The sequence below is a fragment of the Polypterus senegalus genome, chromosome 11 (genome assembly GCF_016835505.1).
Source record: "Polypterus senegalus isolate Bchr_013 chromosome 11, ASM1683550v1, whole genome shotgun sequence".
NCBI lineage: Eukaryota > Metazoa > Chordata > Cladistia > Polypteriformes > Polypteridae > Polypterus > Polypterus senegalus.
In genome coordinates, this window is record NC_053164.1 from 73,614,357 (window position 1) to 73,637,704 (window position 23,348).

At 38.8% G+C, this 23,348-nt stretch overlaps 1 protein-coding gene across 2 annotated transcripts in view; it reads right to left on the reverse strand.

Moving 5' to 3' along the window:
* Window positions 1–423: 423 nt before the first annotated feature.
* Window positions 424–23,348, reverse strand: part of cdc42ep2 (CDC42 effector protein (Rho GTPase binding) 2) — an 88,111-nt gene continuing 65,186 nt past the window's right edge. For both annotated transcript variants that reach the window (XM_039769045.1, XM_039769044.1), the window contains exon 2: window positions 424–2,904. In XM_039769045.1, coding sequence (XP_039624979.1) covers window positions 1,781–2,557 — 777 coding nt within the window. In that variant the 5' untranslated portion in view covers window positions 2,558–2,904 and the 3' untranslated portion in view covers window positions 424–1,780. The remainder of the gene's footprint in view (window positions 2,905–23,348) is intronic.

Sequence of the window (23,348 nt, forward strand, 5' to 3'; positions counted from 1 at the left end):
CTGGTGTCATTTCTTCAAAGATTCCGAGTGGCACCCTGGCTAAGAGTTTAATTTATTGCCCTATACTGTTACTACAGAAGCCTCATTTCTGTTTAGTCTCTGCACAATTCAACAGATGTCCTGTCCGGAAAGAAACATAATTTACACTGCCATGCAGTAATGAGAAATTCTGAGCCATCTCAGATTTATAATGTGCTAGTTAATTTTCAGCAGGCTAGAGACATGTCCTACTCACAAGTCAAGCGTTTGTCATCCTTCCAGTTTTATAATTAGTTTTCAAGGATGCCCAAATTGCTGAAAAGCCTTTACATCCTCCAGATGATGGCTCCTCTGTTTGCAACATTAAAAAAAAGCATTTTTTGGAGAGTGAAAAAAGGGAAAAAAGTAAGAAACAGTGAGAAAAAAAAGTTAAGAAAGATCACATTTAAATAATAATTTACCGACTTGGAGATTTATTCCTGTTTTAAAAACATCATGTCATGTTACAAAATAAACATTTGAAATTTCTTGTTAGACTATAGGATTATTCAGTGTGCTTTTGCAATTACCCATCAACCCTGTCTTCTGTGGCAGTTTTGATTTGTTTAATAAGAACAATCGGGTCAGAAGCGCAGTGACATTCTGATTGTACTTCTCATGAAAAGGACAACATAATCTACTAACCATGGCAGGGCATCACACTGGACAATTCTGACTTGATATGCATTACCAGTACAGGCCACATTTCCACCAAGCCCCAGAATAACTGACTTTATAAAAAAAATAATAATAATAAAACAAAAAGGTCAGTGTGGTTGAAGACTGATACATAAGCACATGCACACAATGTTCAATATCAAGTTGGAGTTTCTGTTGAACCCTTGTCACACAAGGAGAAATAACAGTGAACACCTAAGCCGAGGGCTCCAGTGGTGTCAGTGCGGGCCTCTGAAAGTTATCTATGCTGAGACAGACAGGACAAATGCTATATAAATCAAACAGAAGCGGACCCCATCATCTGGTGGCTTAGCTGCTGGACTGTAAAACACAACACCACCACCACTGCCTCATTACGTAACACTTAGCTCTGTACTACTGGTATTGGCCACCGACCGGTGCTAAATCAAATAATTTGTGTTTGACTGCTTCTGTGCTTAAGTGAGTTTGAAGAGGAGGTGGGTTTAGATTTGACTTCATCTCCAAAATGTATCACAGCCTTCGTCAGTTCTTCTCCTTACGAATCTACAGTACTGACAAACAAATAGAGCAGATCCAGGTCTGAGAAGCAGTCCTTACGTGAATCAGGTTTACTGCAGTGTTACACAGGAAGTCACTGTCTTCCAAAACATCCTGTGCCAAGTGGGGCCTTTCGGTTTATTGCTAACCTTTTCTCTTTAGGTTGTGAAATACTGAACAGCTATTCAAGTGCGGGTTTCTAATATCAGATCACAGTTCCCAGCTCACAAGAAATAGGTTTATAACCCTGCTTCATGAAATACTTTACAAAAGCAATTTCACCAAGACCAACGAAGCCACACAGTCAGAAAAGATATTCCATGGTTTCAGAGTACATTAGCACAACAACGTGACCCTCAGACATATCCTAAATGCAAAACTGGGCCATACCCTGTTTTATTTGCTTAATCCTTCAGTGGAACATTTTAGATAATCCAGTTAATGTTAGTGTCCATTTAAAAATTGTGTTGGACATTTGAAAAAAAAAAATTAAACCAGTCAAGAGGGAAGGAAAACACGCTTCCCTGCTTTCTCTTTAAGTTCTGCTTTCAGGCATTCCCAAACTTTAGGTGAATATCTCTGGAAGACGTGCTCCATTTATCCTGCTCATTTGATGCTTGTCCATGATCTGAAGGACATCGTCCAGAATTGATGGTCCTAAGTCCAGGTGCAGTGACAAGAGGGAGCCTGCATGTGACAGGTAGGGCTCATCTAAGGAGTGCTCTTCTCTGTGGTCATTTTGGGACTCCACTAAAACTTGTTTGCCTTCAGGGGAAAAGGATGTCTGACCAGATTCTGCTACTCTTGGGATTTTAGTGGAAAGGTCGATATTGTTGTTACTTTGAGAAGGGATTGGCTGGTTTGGCTCTGATTTGGCACTTTTATCACCTGGATTGTCACTTCTGCTTCCCAGGTGGAGTCTGGGAGGCTTAGGAGGGGGGGCCTGCGTTTGTGCTTGGGCAGATGGCAGAGTCTGAGACTGAACTTCAAACACAGGCAAAGATATAGCATTTTTCAAGAGAGGCGATGTATTCTCTAGTTGGGACTGTTGTTGATGGCCACAAACACTGGCTGTACGTGTGAATTCAAACGGTGCTTTATGTTGGCTGGACTTCTGAGATAAGCTGTGACCCTGTTTGCCAGGAAGAAGGTGAAATTTGCCTTGAAGGAAAGACATATCTCCAAAGATGTCATTCTCACCTCCACTACTGCCAATATGTATGGTATGCCGAAAGTCACCCAGAGGTGGGCTGATCATGTCGGAGGACAGAATGTCCCGAAGCTTTCCCTTTTTACCTTTGTGGCTTCCCCGTTTCAGGTAAATGGGCTCCTTGGTAGACATCTCTGATTCTTTCTGTGTATTCTGTGGGGTCCAAGAAATTGATGAATATCAGTTACAGATCTGCTTGTCTAATATGAAAGGGTCTTATTACACTCAATGAGTTGTAGATCCCAAGGCTTTAAAATCCAAACCGTTTCTTTAGATTTATTTGCACGCAATGGAAATATTTGGTATCCAAAGTGGAGAGTCTTACTAAAATGCTTTTTGTAGAACTCCGAGAGTTAAATTAACTCTCACTGTGGTTCATTGATTGGCTGAAGTAATTTAAAATGAGCGAAGAAGCATGTCTTGTGGACATCGTGGTGGAAAAGACATCCTTAGGAAGTGGCTTTGATCAGCTTTCTGCTCTGCAATAAAAAAATAAAAGATCCTGTTAGCAAAAAGAAACTGACGAAGCACCCAAGGGTGAGGTCAACCTGTCTTATGCACATCTATAATCCCCACAAGCAGGAAGCAGCCAGGTATGGGCTACCATTTATTTAGTGTGATAAAAAGCCCACTCTAATCTTAAAAGGTAAATTCTCCACAAGACATGTCAGCAAGAATGGAGCATTTACAGTGACTGCAATGTGTAATGCAAAAGAGAAATATTTGGATAAATGTGCGTACTTATAAGTAAACAGACAAGGGCTTCTGTGGAAACAAAGTAATGCCAACTAGAAGCCTGGCTTTTCCCAACTTCTTTTGCTCAGCGTAAAAGTGGTTTGTAACTCTTCTTTCCTTTTGAATGCCTCTCTGTAGTGCAACACAAAATCAATTCCCAGTTGAAGCCATTGCAAAATTATGTGCATTAAAAATACAGATAAAGCTATAGCAACCAGTCAAACATGTTCAAAAAGAACAGGGACGGGTGACAGCAGCTGTCAAGAACCCAGAAGAATGGTGCTAAACAAATGTCACTATTTCTATAAACGGCTAATAAAATTTAAACAAAGCCCTCAAGGTCCTGTCTTCTCACAAACAAGTTTTTCGTGTCCAAACTTGGCAAGTTAAGGGTTGGGCAAGGGATTGCTAGATAAAAATGATAAGCTTTCATTACTGATTGCATGCATTTAGTATAGTGGCACAAACATACATTTTAGATAGCTAAAATGAAATGCTGCTAAACAATTTCCCATTGCTTGGCTTGCGCATACAGTGCAGAAAAAACTATAATACATACGAGTGAAACATATTTTTTTTGGCCAAAGTCTATTCCCTTCTGACTCATTATCCTATTTGTTCTTCAAACACAATATTCTTTTCTTCAATACTGACATATTTTTTAAAACGTCTCAATGCACTGAATCCTAAAACCAAAGTATGTTTGAAGGCTGTCAAAACAGATCAATTAGCTAACTCACTGTCTGAAATGACAAGCTGTATAACACACCACATACAGTATGTAAGAAGAATGTGCGCGCATTGAACTGGTGCCACATACTGTACACTTTTGGCTTCCACTTTGAGCCTAATGCTACTTGGATAGCCAATACCTTCCATACTAGGATAAGCAGGTTCACAATATGAAGAACAGAGCAATCGCATAAGAAACGGTAACATAAACATAAGTAATACAAGTGCCTCAAATCTACTGTAATTCTAAAATAGTTCCTTTGTTGCACTCTTGCCCCCAAATAAACTTTAAATGATTTTTTCACAACGTACACTGGCCTGGGACATCTCCATTATAACAAATACCCCTTTAATCTTATAATTCCCTTATTTTTCATAATACTTGAATTTTTGCATTTATACTTTGGTGGATATAGTATGCTTATCTAGCAAAAGTAAAAGTTGTCACATTGATTTTTTTTAAACTAGGGGGCTTTGCACCCTGCTCACTTCACTCTTTGAGGTTGTCCCACTCATGTATGGGGATGCAGATGTACAATTTAAACAGATTTTTATTTTCATGGGAATTGTTACATATGCATCAACGCAACGTATAACTGCCCGTGATTGAATTGTGTTTCTCTATCTATTAAATAAAACAACTTTTTCGAATATTTGGCTCTGAAATTGGTTAATTGTCTTTGCAAAAGCTATTCTAACGGGAAACTGTGAACATTTTAATACGAATGCCATATCAAGATCTCCTTTGTTGTGTAATGTTATCCGCGGAAGATGTACTACATTACTTTTCTTGGATACATCTTTCTTTCTACAATAATTTGTGCGGTGGAAGACCAGATGGTGTTAACGGTTGTAGATATTCTTCGGAATATTGTAAGTTGTTGTTTTCATCTTCCACACGATCACCACCAACTGTTTCAGCATAGTCCATTGGTATGCATTTAACCAATTTGCTGCGTAACTGATCGTCATTTTTGGCGTTAATTCTTTGACTTCCTAGTTTCTTGGTGCTAGGACTGCTGTGTACTCATTTTTTATGTTAATAACCCTTCGTGAGGAAATTCTTCAATAAGATTTGGACATAATACGTCTTCTTTAATTGAGAACTTAAAGTGAGGAAAACATTAAAATGTATTAGAGCTGAGAGCGCAGGATGTGTGTCTGACAAAAGGATTTACACGAATGAGAGGTGAGAGGACTGTGGTCTTGTTTGAAAATGTTTGAGAGAAGGGCGTGAATTGAAAAAATCTCAAGGCAAAAGTCTTGTCTCGCGGGACTTGAAAAAATCTCTTTACCAAAAAGTCTTGTTGCGTGAAAGGATTTTTTTATATAATAGAAAGATATATTGCGTGTACACACTGTACATTAATCTGGAACCAAAATCTGGAGACTTAATCCTATAAAGGATATGTATTCTCAACATAAAGCTTGACACTAGGATGCAGTGCCCGCCACAGAACAGAAGGCTGTTTGTTACAAAGTTGACTTTGTTGAAGTTCATAGTATTATGTGGCACATAACAAAAGAGAAAAATATCAAAGTAAAGCATTCTTGTAAGTGGTGTAAAGAAGTATATTGTCAGTACAATCCAGAACAGCTACATGAAAAGATTAAAATCAAGGTGTCATTAAAGCCATGCAATACATGGGAAACCCATGCCTGAGCCCAGGCTACTTTTTGGCTTATTCTATATTATATTGTACATAACCTACACAGCAATTACACTGCAATATATATATATATTTTTAATATTTTTGAAGGCACCAATACTGTTGGATACTGGGTGGATGTATTTTGTTACTTTGCACTACAAATCAGTTGTTTTGATATACAACAAGAAAAACAAGATTGAGTAAATGAAAATAATGCAGTTACCTGGTATGCAATTACATTACGTTATACTTGAAGAAGCAGAAAAACAAAATCATGTGATGAACTCCAGTATGGAGCGGTTTAGTGTCTCATGGATGCTGGTCCACCCATCTCTTCTCTGCTGTGCAGTTTACCTGCCCACATAGAGTACACTACATAGAGGGCTTGTTTCCGAAATGAATATGACTACTGTTGTCAACGAGTTTGTTCAGTGAAATAAGCAACAACAGTGCTACATTAAATGTACATTTGAGGCAAGACAATGTATATATCAACCCTAATTTTGTCATTATTACTTTAATGGCATTCTGTTGAGATTCATGCATGGAAGTATGTGCACAGTAGCATCCAAGTGTGTGGTTATGGAGCTTATGTGCAACCTCCCTTTTTCAGACACTTTCTACAGTTCATGGAGAAATTGCAAGTAAAAACAAAAGTATCCAATAAACAGTACAAAAAAAACCAGCCTCCAACCCCATCTGGCCTAACTATACATAGTGTTACTCTTCCAAGCAAGTGAGGCACCTTAATTTCTCCTCTTTCCGATACTCATCAAGCACCGTCACCCTTCGCAGCAGCCAGTGAGGCCCCATCTCATCTTCTGACCTTTGATTTATTATCAGTCTGACAGACAGAACTTTAAAATCCCAATCGAAGACATTCCTGGAGTCAAAGTCTATCAAATCTCAAGACCACTTATGGACCCTAAACCCAATGTACCCACTCACACAACCTGTTGGAGAATAAGGTTCATAATGTTAGAATGCAACATTTGGTGACCATAGGAGTAAATAAGTGTTATGGAAAAAGCTGTAGTTTGTTTAATGCAGTATTTAATATTTTAGTATTTCACAGCACATAAAATGTAATTTCACACATTGCATTTTGTATGCTACGGTGACATGTGAATAATTTGTCTGTTGTACATCCATTGTTGCCAGGACTGACTTTGGTTTCCTACAACAACAATTGGGAAGGAGCGACCTTTAGAAAGGAGTTCATTATCCTGCAGTGGTGCAGAATTTACACCTACCTTCATACGATTATCACCACTCTATCACGTTGTCTACATTAACCATTAAAATGTTGGGAGAGTTCAACTGAAAACAAAGAATACTCTGTTCATTGAACTTAGTTTGTTTATCTTCATAATGAAAGTGTTCTTTAAAATTAGGAATTACCCTGCTTTACCAATACATGAAAAAAAACCATCAGTGTAATGCTAATTTGGAAAGCACTGTTAATTTATATGTAGCTCTACTAAATGAAATGTACTTTATTAGCTAGTGAGTCATTCTGAAATAAACACAAAAATCTACAAACCAATGTGGTTCCATGCATGTGACAGGGTATGACCCTCTAATTAATAATAATTACACCAAGTCACGTAGATACAAAGTGCACACCACATAGCCTACATACTACAGGTTACATCACAGAGGACAGAACAACCACACAAACATCCTCATGAACTTGATCAGCCTTGTGTGTAAGTTTCTGTCAAATAGCTGGCCAAGACATGGTGATATGTTTGTCGAAACAGAAGAGTACAAGAAGGGGCCATACACAAGATCAAGTCATAAACACAAGAAAACTACAGAAAATATATTCTTAATGAGGCTAACATTACAGACAGTTCATGCAGATACTGCCAAAAGGAACAAGAACAATCCAGGTGATCACCTCAGGTTGAAGACTACTAACAGAGATCAACTACATGCACAGACACAATCAGATGGCAAACATTAGACATCAAGAACTGGCACTACAACACAAACTACTAGTTGACACTTACAAACCATATAAATGCACACCCATCACAGTACAAGAAAATGCCACACAAACTATACTGGGACAGAACTATACTGACTATCCACCATAACAGACCTGGTAGACAAACAAAATAAGACTACTTATATTTTTGACATTGTCTTACCAATCACACATAACTTACAAAGTACACCCACAAATAAAATGCAGAGGTACTCGGAACTGACAGAAGAAATACGGCACTGGTGGAGAACGGACAAAGTGTCATTGCTCTAACTGTTGTATGCACCACTGGTGTCATCCCACATAAAAACACAAAAGCCTGCAGACATTACATATAAACCAATAAAGAAACAGTACATGAAACTCCACAAAGCAGGAAGTTGAATGCATGTCACACAGTGAAGAAATTCCTCAAAAACACAATCCGTTAAAACACATACAAGGCAGTAACAAGGGGACTATCCCAAAAAATACCCCCGAAAATTAATAATAATAATAATCATGGATTACTCAAATTAATTAAGACTCTGGAATAAATTAAGACTAAATGTCTTCAAGTTGGGCGGCACGGTGGCGCAGTGGGTAGTGCTGCTGCCTCGCAGTAAGGAGACCCGGGTTCTCTTCCCGGGTCCTCCCTGCGTGGAGTTTGCATGTTCTTCCCGTGTCTGAGTGGGTTTCCTCCGAGTACTCCGGTTTCGTAAGTCCAAAGACATGCAGGTTAGGTATACTGGTGATTCTAAATTGTCCCTAGTGTGTGTTTGGTGTGCACGCCCTACGGTGGGCTGGCACCCTGCCCGGAGTTTGTTTCCTGCCTTGTGCCCTGTGTTGGCTGGAATTGGCTCCCGTGACCCTGTAGTTAGGATATAGCGGGTTGGATAGTGGATGGATGTCTTCAAGTTGTGTTCAATCCTGTGGACTGCATAGCAGGTAACAATATTTCTAAGTTTTAAACATCAGACTGCTGTGCTTCAAAACTACAAATGCTAAAAACTTTAAGCACATTGCATAAATATGACCTTATTGCTGCAACTCTGAATATACTGTACAGTTGATAGCCAAGGTCAATGAAAATCCAAGACATCTGTGTAAATATTGAAATTTCTATATTAAAGTCATAAAATGGTTCTAGCATCAAACTTTGAGATTTACAACAGCTATACAAAAAGAAAAGTAGGTTGTTCAAGTAAAACTGAATGGCTAAGGGCAGTTGGGCTGTCAATGAGGTCAACAATAGCAGTTGACTATCACTGGATTGAGGGTCTAATGGCCTGAGTTTTCTTGAGACTGTTGTGGTTCTCCATCCACATACAAAATAATGTCTTTAGTTGTTATATTTTAAATTTGTTATTGATGTTTTATTTGGGTTTCACTACATCAAACTCACTGTAACTGAAGTAGTTATGCCAATAAAGTAAAGAACTATGATCAGAGTGTTCACTGCATTGTTCTGTTTTATGTTAACGTGTTTGTGATGGTCCATCCTCCTTCTGTCCGTTTTCATTTTCTACTTAGTCCAGCAAAAGGGTTCAGGAAATCAAATGGTTGCATTGCATGAGGAAGAAAACTTCCATACCAGGACACATTCATGCTCAGAGCCATTTTAAAGGCACCAGTTAACCTAACATCCTTTGGAATGTGGGAGGAAAACCTTCAGTACATGTAAAACATATAAACATATCCTCACAGTTCTGCAGATCTTGTAAAATTATCAGTTTGTTGCAGGAGTTCAGTTGCTTTGTGTATTAGAAAAAAGAAATCTGTCGTGCGTGTGGAACACCAAACTGCTACTCTCATCTCTATGCGAGTCTGCACTTAATTAATTCTGAATGCTGTTTTTATGATGAACCAAAACCTGCATTACTTTAAATCTTATTTATTAAAGTTTGTTTCCACAGGTACAATAAATCCTCTGTCACATCAGCAGCAGCTCTGCTACAAATGTACTTTATGTAAAAATTATTCTGTGTTTCATAAGCAGACATTATACTAAAGTCAGTCATCACTGTCCAACCCGCTACATCCTAAAACAGGGTCACAGGGGTCTGCTGCAGGAACAAATCTCGGGCAGGGCACCAGCCCACTGCAGGGCACACACACACACTAGGGACAATTTAGGATCGCCAATGCACCTAACCTGCATGTCTTTGGGAGGAAATCCACGCAGACACGGGGAGAACATGCAAACTCCACGCAGGGAGGACCAGGGGTCTCCTAACTGTAAGGCAGCAGCTCTACCACTGCGCCACCGTGCCACCCTATTATACTAAAGGATTTGTATTAATTAAATGGCTCAAACAAACTAGAGAAATGTCTGAAAATTCCATAGTTGCGTTTGTTTAGTGTAAAATCTAAAAGAAATAGTTCTTCTGGAGTAATCGCACTATATTTAACATAAACAAATTTTTCAGTTTGAAAGCTTGAAGAACCTGTCTCTACATGAACTAACTAGAAATGTCCCTATAAGGTAAAATGAAAATCATCCTTTCCTATTTCTTGTCAAATATTTTTTAATCACACACACACACTTCCTCCATGATTAATAATTACATGATAGTCACTCTTTTCACTGTCAACAGACTGGCACAGCAGCTCTGACATGGTGCTATCATTGGTACAAAACGCCACATATTATACAGGCCAGGAGTGCACCCATCTATTTTCCAACCTTATTCATTCCAAAGTTGTAAGAAACCACAACATGTCCTGTTAGCAAGGGCATAAGGCAGGAAGTAAGAGCACAAACTTGCAAATTAAACTTGCACTACTGCAATTTCGAGTTACCTCAACCTGTATATCTTTGATATAAAGAGGAAAACCCACACAGACATGTGAGGACCTTGTCAAAGTTCACACAAAAAGTGAGTGGGCTACGATTCAAATCTAGCTCTCTTGGGCGACGAGGCAGAAGCTAAGCAGTGAGTCACCATGGAACACTTCCTTCTTTTCAATGTGTCCATTTTGTTCTGTCACTCATATGCTAGGAGAGGCTTCTGGAATTGTATGAGATAATTGTGCACTTTCACCTTTCCCTTTGGGCTCTAGTCTCTGTTCCACCCCTTGCACTCATAAAACATGTCTGTCCCTTCCTGGCATTGCTTCCCCTAAGAGCTGACCCCAGCATCTTACCTTACCTCGCTATACTTAGTCACCTCTTTAAATCCCAGTTGCTTGTTCTGCTCTGATAAAAATCAAACCAATTCAAACTCTTTCTGTTTTTTTTTGTGGTTAATGCTTTATGAGAGTAAATCTGTAAGAAGATGAAGTGCCAGGGTAAAAAGTAATCAGATGGGCACCTTGTAGGGATCAGCAAATGGACGACAGGGCAACAGCATGCTTGTCCTACCACAGATCGCTAACTTAAGAAAATCTGAATGTCAGATGAGACTCTTACGTGACACAAAACATGAATATATTTCATATATTTCTATATCTGCAGAGTAACCAGTGACTGATAAAAAAGAGAATTTTCTTTTGATTCCCGATTTCATTATTCTAAACTTTCAAGGTGTATTCTAGGCTCTTGTAAATAATTTACATCACAAATGTCACTACATAATTTTAATGTTTAGCTTGTTTTTTTTGTATTTAGCTTGTAGTTAAATAAGGATGAGAGAAAGGAGTGAAAAGAAAAAATAATTAGTACAAATTGCAGTCATCCTGTGATGTGTACAGGGTACAGTGAAATTCTTACTTGCACGTGTGACCAACATGTAGCATACTGCAATTCTCCGATGCCATAGCAAACTGGGAAAATCAGCCCACCTGATGTACTCCTTTATTCCTGTTTCTATGCTACTATTACTTGTCCCATTGTGGACAAAACTGAGAAGAACTCCACCATGGTAATAATTAGCCTTAAATAACAGATATAAAGGGAGGTGGAAAGACATGAAAGGTGGTATATTACAGACAGGAAAGATACAGTATGATATCTTCACATTGATTTTTGTAGAGCAGCTGGTTGCCACTGACTTCATTATTTTTTAAGTTATTAATAATTTGATAGTTCCAGGGTTACACACTGATGCTTCCCAAACCCAATTAATGAAGCTTCTGTAGAAATCTGAACCAATCTGATTTGGATAAAGTTATTAGAATATTATTCTTAGAAGATCCTCTTATTATCTGTTGCCTTTTTATTTAGATCTCTGTGACTACCATTAAAATAAAAGGCAGGATGAAGGAAAGAATTTTACAAAGCAGATGTTGGCAGGAAGTATTTAAAAAAAAAAAAAGCGCCAGTTCAGATATTCTTGCCTGATATGCCTTATATATATATATATATATATATATACAGTATATATATATATATATATATATAAACACACACATTCATGTACACATATACACACTTATACATACATACATATATACTAGGGGGCTTCGTTCACCAAACCCCCGGCCTGAGCTACGTGCCAGCCACTTCACGTCTCTAATGCTCACATATGTGGATTTCACTTTGACCAAACAACAAATCTTTTAGTTCTCATGGATACGCCTCTTCATTGGGAAGAAACATTACTTTTCCCTAATGGCAACACAAATTTGACGATCTACAAGTTTAAATCCGAACAATATATTCAATCTCTTTTCACTGTTCCGTTATTTCACCGAGCAATAATTTCCATTTGTTTGCGCTAATGCGATCTTTAACATCATTTAGTACTTTCATTACCTCTAACCTATATGTGTGTGTATGTATGTATATGTATATTTATGTGTGTATATGTATGTGTGTATGGGCTGGTTGTAACTCAAGTTGGTTGTAAGTCAAGACTATTTTTCCCATAAGAAATAATGGAAATACCCATAATGCGCTCCGAACCTCCCACTGCAACACTTACTTAACCTTTTCATAAAAAAGGGTTGTATAATGTGCATAATTTACCAAAACACCAATAATATTTCTAATGTACTAACCAAAAAGTTATAAAAAGTGCCTAGCCTACCAGAAACAACAATTTCATACTGTACTCACCATTTAATTTAACATCTTTGGGCTGCAGGAAGAGAGGAGGAGGAGAATGAAGCGGAAGGTGGTTATTGTTTAGAAGGAGCCTCCTTATATAAATCTTTTCTTTGTAAAATTGTCGAGATGGTGGATTTCAATATGCTGTACATACCGTATTTATTTCCCAAAAATTAGCATTAGAAAATCAGGTGCTAGTCATACACAAGGAAACTTCTTCTGCTTGGGCTCGCTTGTGCACTCATGCTCTCTCTCGCTAGCTCGCCCACTCGCGCTCTCTCTCGCTCGCCCACTCGCGCTCTCTCTATCGCTCGCTTGCTCGCCCACTCGCGCTCTCTCTATCGCTTGCTTGCTTGCCCACTCATGCTCTCTCTCTTGCTCGCTTGCTCTCCCACTCGCACGCTTGCTTGCTCGCGCTCTCTCGCTCGCTTGCTCGCTCGGCCACTCGTGCTCTCTTGCTCTCTCTCGCTTGCTCGTCCACTCGCATGACAATGCTTGCGCTCTCTCTCTAAACGCTTCCTATACAGTCACAACGCGCATCGTACACGGGGCAAAACTTTTTCCGCAATTTTCTTTGTAAAAATTACGGTGAGCGTCTTACACGAGGGTGCGTGGTACATGAGTAAATACGGTATTAGCGGGATCGATCACATGAACACCACTCTCATATTTCCGCACAATTTCCTTCTTCGTTTCAATTGTGATCGCTTTCTTAACCTTTGTTACCCTTCTCTTCCTTCCTTAGCAATTATGCGTCATGCTGGCCATGGTTTTAGTGAATTATAATAAATAAATCACTGCACTGACCGAAATTACGTCCACAAACACATGTATCTGGGCTCCGACTGATGCTTACGAACGCTCTCGGCTGTTTGTTTACAATCGCACAAGTGATACACGTGACCGCATTTGGGTCGTAACACAAGACGTTGGTCGTAAATCAAAACAAAAATTTTGGTTGTAAATCAAGTTGTTCGCATGTCAGGCTGGTCATATGTCAAGGGTCGACTGTAAATGTATATGTATGTGTGTATATATGAAGATATATATATATATATATATATATATATATATATATATATATATGTGTGTGTGTGTGTGTGTATGTATATATGTATCTATACTTATAAAAGGCAAAGACTCACTCATCACTAATTCTCCAACTTCCCGTGTAGGTAGAAGGCTGAAATTTGGCAGGCTCATTCCTTACAGCTTACTTACAAAAGTTGGGCAGGTTTCATTTCGAAATTCTACGCATAATGGTCATAACTGGAACCTATTTTTCTCCATATACTGTAATGGACGTTAGCTCGATGGCCGTGGGTGGCGGAGCTGCGTGTGACATCATCACGCCTCCCACGTAATCACGTGAACTGACTGTGACCGCAGTACGTAGAAAAGAAGGAAGAGCTCCCAAACAGCGCTGAAGAAAAACGCCAAATACTTTATTCGCGAGATACAAGATTAATGAGAAGACACGAGGTATAAACGAGACTTTGGATCACTTTGTAACGGAGTTAAAATTGCTGTAGCGAGAAATTTTTAAGTGCCGGGTCTTAGCTAACATTAAATAAAGCCGTGGACATCGCAACATCACACAAGAGAGCAGCTCACATGAACTGACTGACCGCAGTACGAGTGATCACTTCCATGCATTAAACCTGTTCAAAAAACGCATTACATAATTGACGAGGTAGGAAAAGAATATGCTCAGAGCTGAGCTCCACAGCTAACGCGGTCTAGCAGAAGCAACTTCGTCACGCTGCCACCAAATACAGAAAAATCCACAAGTTAATACACACGCTAGCTCTAGAGTTTCTCCACACTCAATGTATTCCTCGCATCCCCTTTATACACTATGATCTACCATTTCAATTCAGATGCCTCCACTTTCCAGTAATGCTCTGCTGCGCAATGACAAGTAATAAGTCTCAGGGACAGACCCTACAAAAGGATGCCATTGATTTCAGGCAAGCTTGCTTTTTTCCTGGACAACTATACGTTGCATGCTCAAGAGTGAGCTCGCGCAGCTTCGTCATATTACAAGCAGAGTGCTGAAGTGACAACGTGATATATAAAGAGAACTATAATAATCGTAATAAATGAACAATAAAACAGCAGAGAACCAGTGGATTAAATAAAAAGGCAGCTTCCTTGGCAAAGCAAGGAAAAATGATGGCTTTATATGTCGTTCGTTTATAAAAGAGCAGAGTAGCTGTGTAAAGGCTGCTTCACAAAAAAACAGCGGAGTGTCTTATATGAGCAGGCAGTCAGCTAAAGAAGAGAATCAATAAATATCTATAATCGTAATAAACGAACAAAAAGTAGCGTACAAGCCGCATATTAAATAAAGGAAATGGGTACCTGAACAGTAAAGTTAGTCTCGAACAGCTACACAATAACTTTAAGAATCATAATAAACGAACAATAAAACAGTACAGAACCGCGAAGCAAGAAGAAACGACGGCCTTATATGGCGTTCGTTTATAAAGCAGAGGAGAAGCTGAGGAAGGCAGCTACACAAAAAAACAGCAGGGCGCCACACTCTGAAAGTATTCCTCGCATCACCGTTATACCCTCTGATCTCCCATTTCAATTCAAATGCCTCCAATTTCCAGTAAGGCTCTGCTTCGCGATGACAATTAATAAGTCTCAGGGACACACCCTACAAAAGGTTGCCATTGATTTGAGGCAACATTGCTTTCCTCCTGGACAAAACTATACGCTGCATTCTCAAAAGTAATCTCAGTGCACAGCTTGGTCATATTACAACCGGAGTGCTGAACTGACAACGTGGTATACAAAGAGATCCTTAACAGATAGTTATTGGTATATTTTCCCTCAGTTTAAAAAGGTTTTCTTTTCTTCTTAATAAAAATTTAAAAGCAGTTCTTCATCGCTGCGAAGCGCGGGGAGTTTGCTATATACAGTATATATGTATGTGTATATATATATATGTAGATATGTATATATATATATATATATATGTGTGTGTGTGTGTGTGTATATATGTATGTATGTATGTATGTGTATATATATATATGTATATTTATCTTTATGTATGTATGTATATATGTATATGTACAGTATATATGTGTGTGTCTGTGTGTGATATACACTGTATATATATATATATATATATAAATATACATGACAGCAACACTCATAGCAGTGACAAAACAATTACATTGACAATCATATTATGTTATTTTTAAAATGTTTCCTTTTCTTTTTCATAACTTCTTTAACACACTACTTCTCCGCTGCGAAGCACGGGTATTCTGCTAGTGTATGTATATATGTATATATGTGTATGTGTATATATATATATATATATATATATATAAACTGCTCAAAAATTAAAGGAACACTTTGAAAACACATCAGATCTCAATGGGAAAAAGAAATCCTCCTGGATATCTATACTGATATAGACTGGGTAATGTGTTAGGAACGAAAGGATGCCACATCGTTTGATGGAAATGAAAATGATCAACCTACAGAGCTCTGAATTCAAAGACGCCCAAAAATCAGAGTGAAAAAATTATGTGGCAGGCTATTCTATTTTGCCAAAATTTAATTGCAGCAACTCAAAATTGTACGCAGCACTTTGTATGGCCCCTGTGTTCTTGTATACATGCCTGACAACATCGGTGCATGCTTCTAATGAGATGACAGATGGTGTTGTGGGGGATCTCCTCCCAGATCTGGACCAGGGCATCACTGAGCTCCTGGACAGTCTGAGGTGCAACCTGGTGGCACTGGATGGACCAAAACATAATGTCCCAGAGGTGTTCTATTGGATTTAGGTCAGGAAAGTGTGGTGGCCAGTCAATGGTATCAATTCCTTCATCCTCCAGGAACCGCCTGCATACTCTCACCACATGAGGCCAGGAATTGTCGTGCACCAGGAGCCACTGTACCAGCATAGGGTCTGACAATGGGTCCAAAGATTTCATCCTGATACCTAATGGCAGCCAAGGTGTCTTTGTCAAGCCTGTAGCGGTCTATGTGACCCTCCATGGATATGCCTCCCCAAACAATCATTAACCCACCACCAAACTGCTCATGCTGAATGATGTTACAGGCAGCATAATGTTCTCCATAGCTTCTCCAGACCCTTTCACTTCTGTCACGTGCTCAGGGTGAACCTGCTCTCATCTGTAAAAAGCACAGGGCACCCTCATGAAGTCTTTCTTGTTGTTTGGTCAGAGACATCCACACCAGTGGCCTGCTGGAGGTCATTTTGTAGGTTTCTGGCAGTGCTCATCCTGTTCCTCCTTGCCCAAAGGAGCAGATACTGGTCCTGCTGAGGGTTATGGACCTTCTATGGCCCTCTCCAGCTCTCCTAGAGTAACTGCTTGTCTCCTAGAATCTCCTCCATGCCCTTGAGACTGTGCAGGGAGACACAGCAAACCGTCTGGCAATGACACGTATTGATGTGGCATCCTGGAGAAGTTGGACTACCTGTGCAACCTCTGTAGGGTCCAGGTATCGCCTCATGCTACCAGTAGTGACATTGACTGTAGTCAAATGCAAAACTAGTGAAGAAACAGTCAGAAAAGATATATATATATATATATATATATATATATATATATATATATACACATACATATATATATATATATATATATATATATATATATATATACCTATACGTATATAAATATGTACATCTACCTGTGTATTTATTTAAAGAACCTCTGTAAAAAGCCAAATTTTCCCGAAAGGACAAATAAAGTTCTATCTATCTATATTTTTTGTATCCCATTTGTTCCAGATTCAAACTGAAATATTATGCATCATCTCTTGCAACAACAAATAAAAGCAATATTTTGATTTCACTTGTTAAATGCATCCCACCAAAACCACACAAGTACTTAACAATGGTGCACAATCTCTGAAACTGGACCATGAAACACAAGCAGTGTTACGAAGCCTGCAGTGCTCAATGCCCACTGAAAAAAGTCACATACTGTCTAGTTGAACTGTTACCACAGAGCCACACTTAACAAGTGATGGCTGTACTAAGCAAAACTAAAGATGTATGATGCCTTTAGTGATATTTAACAGCTTTACTTAAGGAAATGAGGTTTTACAATAATGTACAATGTAAGACACTCAACAGAAATGTAATGCCTTATGATTCCCAAAACCAATTAAAAACACACTCTTTTGTTATTTAAAAGAATGAAACCTGTCAAACCACAATACCTTTTGAAATAATGAACTGCAGATTTGCGTCAGGGCCACAAAGGAACTGAGACACTCCAACTGAAACCAAGCCAAGAGCAGGCAGAACTTGCATGCCCCGGCAAAGTTTTTGGTGTGTCAACTGTCAAAATATAGTATTCTCTTGTGATGGTTACAGGTTTAAGACTTTTTTTTAACATGAATTTGCTCAAATTTACCTCACTGTAATATAGGCACTTGTACAACCAGTCAAAGTCTTCACAGTGAATCCTAGCCTTAGCCAGATTGTACTATTGTCTTCAGCAGCAACTCTGATTTCTATAGATCTGAGGAAAATATGAGAACTGTCATTTAAGGATAAGCCCAGGAATTTTGGAATGCAGAATATCTTACTCAGAGAAGAAAAATCCACAAAGTGAAGCCTAAATGATGCAAAGAGTCCCCTCTGAAAGAGGAAATTATTTCCATTTGCATTGGCAGCAGATTCAGGCGCTATGCCAGCCTTCTCCAAGCTTATTTTCATGTTGGAAGGTAATTCAACCAGAACTTCTGATTTAAAAGTGAGAAGTGCGTAGAATATGTGCAGTTTAGTTGACAAGGCAACTAACTGCACTAGAAGATGATGAGCAGAATGCTGTTTGCTGTATGTCTACAGACCTGTTACTTGTGACAAACAGTATCTTCAAATCAGTATATTGAGTCACTTTGGTTTGGGTAGGGAGTCCAAAATTTAAAAAAACACTTAAAATATACCACTTCATGGTATGTAATAAGAGGAGGATAATTCCAGACTATGCACTCTGCCTTTGGGGTGCTAGCATGACAATGTTCATATTGGTTTTCACAGGCAAAGTAATGCCGCCTGTAGTCAGCTTTTTTCATTAAATCAATATCTTACCTGTTGGTAGGACAGAAAGTTAACCTTCTACACTCCTGGCACAAAATATACTGTACTTGAGCACTCTATATGTGCTAATGCCTTTACAATACAACTTATTTTTGTATAGCATTTTTTTTACTAAGTGCAGGTGAATAGTATTGTGAACAATTATCAGTTACAATATAAGTATAATTTATACTAATTACTAAAGTGTGTTGTGAACAATTATCATTTAAAATATAAGTATAGATTATACTAATTACAAATAGAACTAGTTCACATTTAAATACACATTTCTTAAAACAAACAGAGGACAAGGTAGAAACTTAAAAAATAAATAGAAACCAACAATATCTTTCCATTAATTAATTGATTAACTATGGCCAGCTGACAATGAAGGACATTAAAACTGCCAAAGAGAAAGTCAAAAACAAATTAACAGTCCTGAAGATCTCAGCCAACTGGCCGCCTGCCTGCTCTTGGGTTTTCTATAGTAGAATCTATGCTGGCCATTCAATCTGATTTGTTGAAGTTCCTCTGTTAGCATCGTTTACCTCCTTGCAGCAGGTTTCACCTTGGGATCTATGGAGCATAATCTGCTTACTCTCCACTTTATTCGGCTGTCAAGGCATCCTGCCAAAGCATAGGCTTCAACAATTCATAGACAAACACTAGGATTTCAGACAAATGTAAAGGATAATGAAATTGAAATATCATAGGATGATACATTAATGCTGAAGAACAGTGTGAGCTGGCTAACCAAATCAATGTTCTGCAATCCTAACCTTTACATAGGTTTGTATGTATCAGCAGGGGTACGTGACTCTGCCTTGGGAAGAATAAAGCGCAGGTGCGGTCACCACTAAATAAATTCCCTAAAAAGAAAATTTTGGAACAAAGCATAACTTACAAATGGCAGAGACACATTTAATGCTGTGGATTTCCATAGTGGACAAACACACATTCAGCTTTATACTATATACTGTATTCGACATAAGGGACATGGATTCTTAGTAGTTCATGAGGCAAGCTGTCTCCTTCTGAATATGTGACTTTTATAGACCATCACAGTGACCATCCTGCCAAAGTAAAGGAACTTCCCTGAGGATCTAGAGGCATCTCCTCTATCTACTGTTAGGATGGTAATGTAATTCCTCCTACAAGCTGAAATCAGTATATGTTGTTTTAGTGAAAGCTAAACTTTAAGTGGATATGTGCACTTCTATTTATGTAAGTATAGAATGGCTTATATTATTCTTCACTGTTTTATATTTTCAGCAAACCAAGAATGGTTATATATATGAATAACTGAATAATGCTTGTTCATTGTACTTAGTGTCCTACCCTCTTTTTAGGTCAGGCCCCACAGAAACAAGTGTTTCTGCTCTAATTTTCAACTTGCATAATGGGTGCTGCTTTATGGCAGTTGCAATTGGGGTGCGGCTTTTTGCCTCCTGACTTTGGGGCTGGGCTTTTACAACAATTGTGTAAGGACTCAACAGTGCAATTGTAACATGATTTTAAAGGCCTTGAATTTAGAAGGGTCCTGCTTCCTTACACTGAACCTTAGACTGCTGGCAAATGTCTTTAACCTTGTGTAAGCTTCTTTGTTGACTAGATAACAAGCAACAGTGAATGTATTTTATTTTTTATAATTGTTAACAAAAACAGCAGCATCTAATTTGATTTTTATTAAACTTACGGCTACACTAACAACAAATATATGGATATACTGTAAAAATAATAATGACTGATAACTTCCTTTTCATTTTAAACAACCTTCCATTACAAAGTGTGATTTATGAGACCTGTGTAACTTGTGCTAACAGTTTCCAAGATAACACATCTCGCCCTATCTGTGCAAACCAGCTGCTAAAGGGGTGGCCAAACATCCTAGTGACAACTGTAACTGGTGGGGTGTTGTAATTGTTTAAGCATTAGACATTAAAGTCTTGCTTCCAACTCAAAGTGTGACCCTGAACAAGTCACTTAATCCATCTGTGCTCCAGTTACACATAAATAATTATACTGCATCCTGATCCGGCAAACCAATTTGAATAAAGCATCAGCTACATATGCAATAACAGTTCCATACAGTACAATTTACTCAAAATGACAAAGCGCTGTACAGAATAAAACACAAAAAAAAGAAAAGCACAAAAATGAAAACCGGTCAATCGTCTTCTTTGTATGCTTCACAGATTAACACCACTGGTTAGTGCACTGTTTGTCACGCAAGTCACTGATAAAAACAGCCATTAAGGTGGACATGTCTTTAAAATACTACTTGTGTTTGGTAGAAAATGAAATTATTCTGATGATTTTTTACATTAGTTGTGAAGAGTACATTGTACATTTCCCAAGAGAAACACAAGAATGGCAGATTGCCCTGGACTGATAGTGTTCCCATGCTGGAAAAAGCATACTTAAATAATCATTTTCATTCCCAAAGACAGCATAATTAAAGAGAGACACAGCTTGCAAAATATATCCAGTAAGTAGTAAAAAAATATTTTAGATATTTTTAAATCAGAGTTTAAATAGGACCATTTCACTTTTATTGCTTTAACAGTGAACAAGGATAAAACACCATGGGAATAATGTGTAGGTGGCAAAGGTTTATACAAAAAGAAAGTGATACAGTACCACCACTAATATACTGTATAAGAGCCTGAAAGTGCCCAGCGGGTAAAGAGGAACAGACTATTGAGAGCACACGTGAGGAGAGTCATCAATCAGTTCATAGATGGCAGTGAACAATAGATAATTAACATGAGTTTTAATTTAACCCCATTTTGGGAAATGCTTACTAAATCAGTCTTCAGCAATGTATTCAAAGTGTAAACTCTGATTTACTAATATTTTGAAAAGAATGCCACTGCCGCGCATGATAAGAAATAAAGGACACCATTGCTGGGGAGAGTACTGATTGGGTAGTCGCGGCCGCGTGTGGTGTTATGGGTCCACAGCTCTACAGGGGGTGTAGTGGCCGTAGCAAGCCACGGGGCGATCTGCGGTGTGGGCGTTTCTCACCGAGTGCACAGGTGAGGGACTGCCCACATCCGTGATTGTTCCTGTGGCTAATGTGCTGCAGCTGCTATGGCCCCTCGCAATATGAACAGAAGAGCGGGTTGGTTGGGGGGAGGAAAAGAACAAATCGGAAAGTAAAAGAACAGAAGTAAACGGAGGTTGGAGCAGGAAGCAGTGAGGAGGGAGAGAGCAAGTCGGTGCAGCAGGAAGCAGGCGAGCAAACGCTTGCAGGCAGCTGAAGGCAGCCTGGGTGTTTGGCCAACACCTGGGAGAAGTTGTGGTCACTCCTATAGAGTTAGATATGAAGGGTGGGAGTGATCGGAAGGTGCAGGACTCTGCGCAGAAGGTAGCGAGAGTCAGGACTTGGTGTTCCGTGCGTGAGAGCCTTGGTCGTGGGGAATTCCGAAGTCGCTGTCCGGAGGAGCCGACCGGAGCCAAGGATCGGTAAGACAACTGACAGCAGAAGCAGGTATAAAGAAGGTCAGCGTCTCACTTGTTGCGGCGCCCAGATGGGTGAAGCAGGAGAGACGCTGGAGTGAAAGACGCTGGGCTTGCTAATGATTTTAAAGACTGTTTCCTGTTGAACATTTTAACCTCGTTGTTTTAAGAAGATTTTCTTTTTATTGATTTTTAAACCTCCACGTTTTTGTTTTTATGGATTATTTATTGAACTATTTTTGAATCACTGCACTTTATTGAACACTGTTTTTTTTGATTGTTGATTCAATTTTTAATAAAAGCACCTTTTTGAACCAACCCCATTGCTCAAGTGTTTAGCTCAACTCGGTGACATTATCGACGGTGTTGGGTTCAAGTGCTTTCAAACAGTGATGGGAGTGTGAAGCCAAACCCGTATCGTCACACCGCGCACATAAAATCTGTTGCTGGGGAGACGCCACACATACAATAATCAGCTGCACGCCAGCACAGATTAAAATACTTGCTGGGGAACTAAACAGTACTTGCTGGGGAGACATCACGGGCACGATTATCAGCTACACACCACACATTACATCAGTTGCTCGGGACACCCTGCTGATTGCCCACTGTTGTGACAGAAAATTAAAGTCATATTACGGATATGAAAGCCAGTATTACTGTCAGAGAAAATTACAGGCATTTTACAGAAATACAAACCAGTATTACTGCGAGAGAAAATTAAAGACACACAATACAGTGTTGCATATTACAGCCATATACAAGCCAGTATTACTGTAAGAGAAAATATTACGGACTTATCTACTAACATGCCACCCAAAAAAAAGGACACGTCAAGTAGGACAAAAGACAGACAGTCAAATCCTATATAAGCAATATCTCCTGGAAGAACGGTCAGCTCAACAAGTAAACATCAACAAAAGAAAGGCTGAAAGACAAAGAAAAATACGAGTAAATAGACTAATTGAAGAAAAAGAAAATGACGTCAGAAAAACACTAAAAGAGAGAGACTCAGAAAAGCAAACCTTACAAAAAGTTGCCATTTACTTGCCAGAACCAGTATTCAGCCACGGTCAGTTATATGTTGCATTATCAAGAGTTAGAAGTTTTCCAGATGTTGTTGTCAATGTTGTAGATGGTCCTGAACAAGGCAAACTGTTCCTAAACTTAGACAGAATATTTACAAGAAATGTTGTCTATAATGAAATTGTATAGAAAAATTTCATGAGGTAAAAAAATAGAAAATATTATCTAAATATCTTCTTCAGATATTGTGTCTTACAGATTGTTACAAAGTT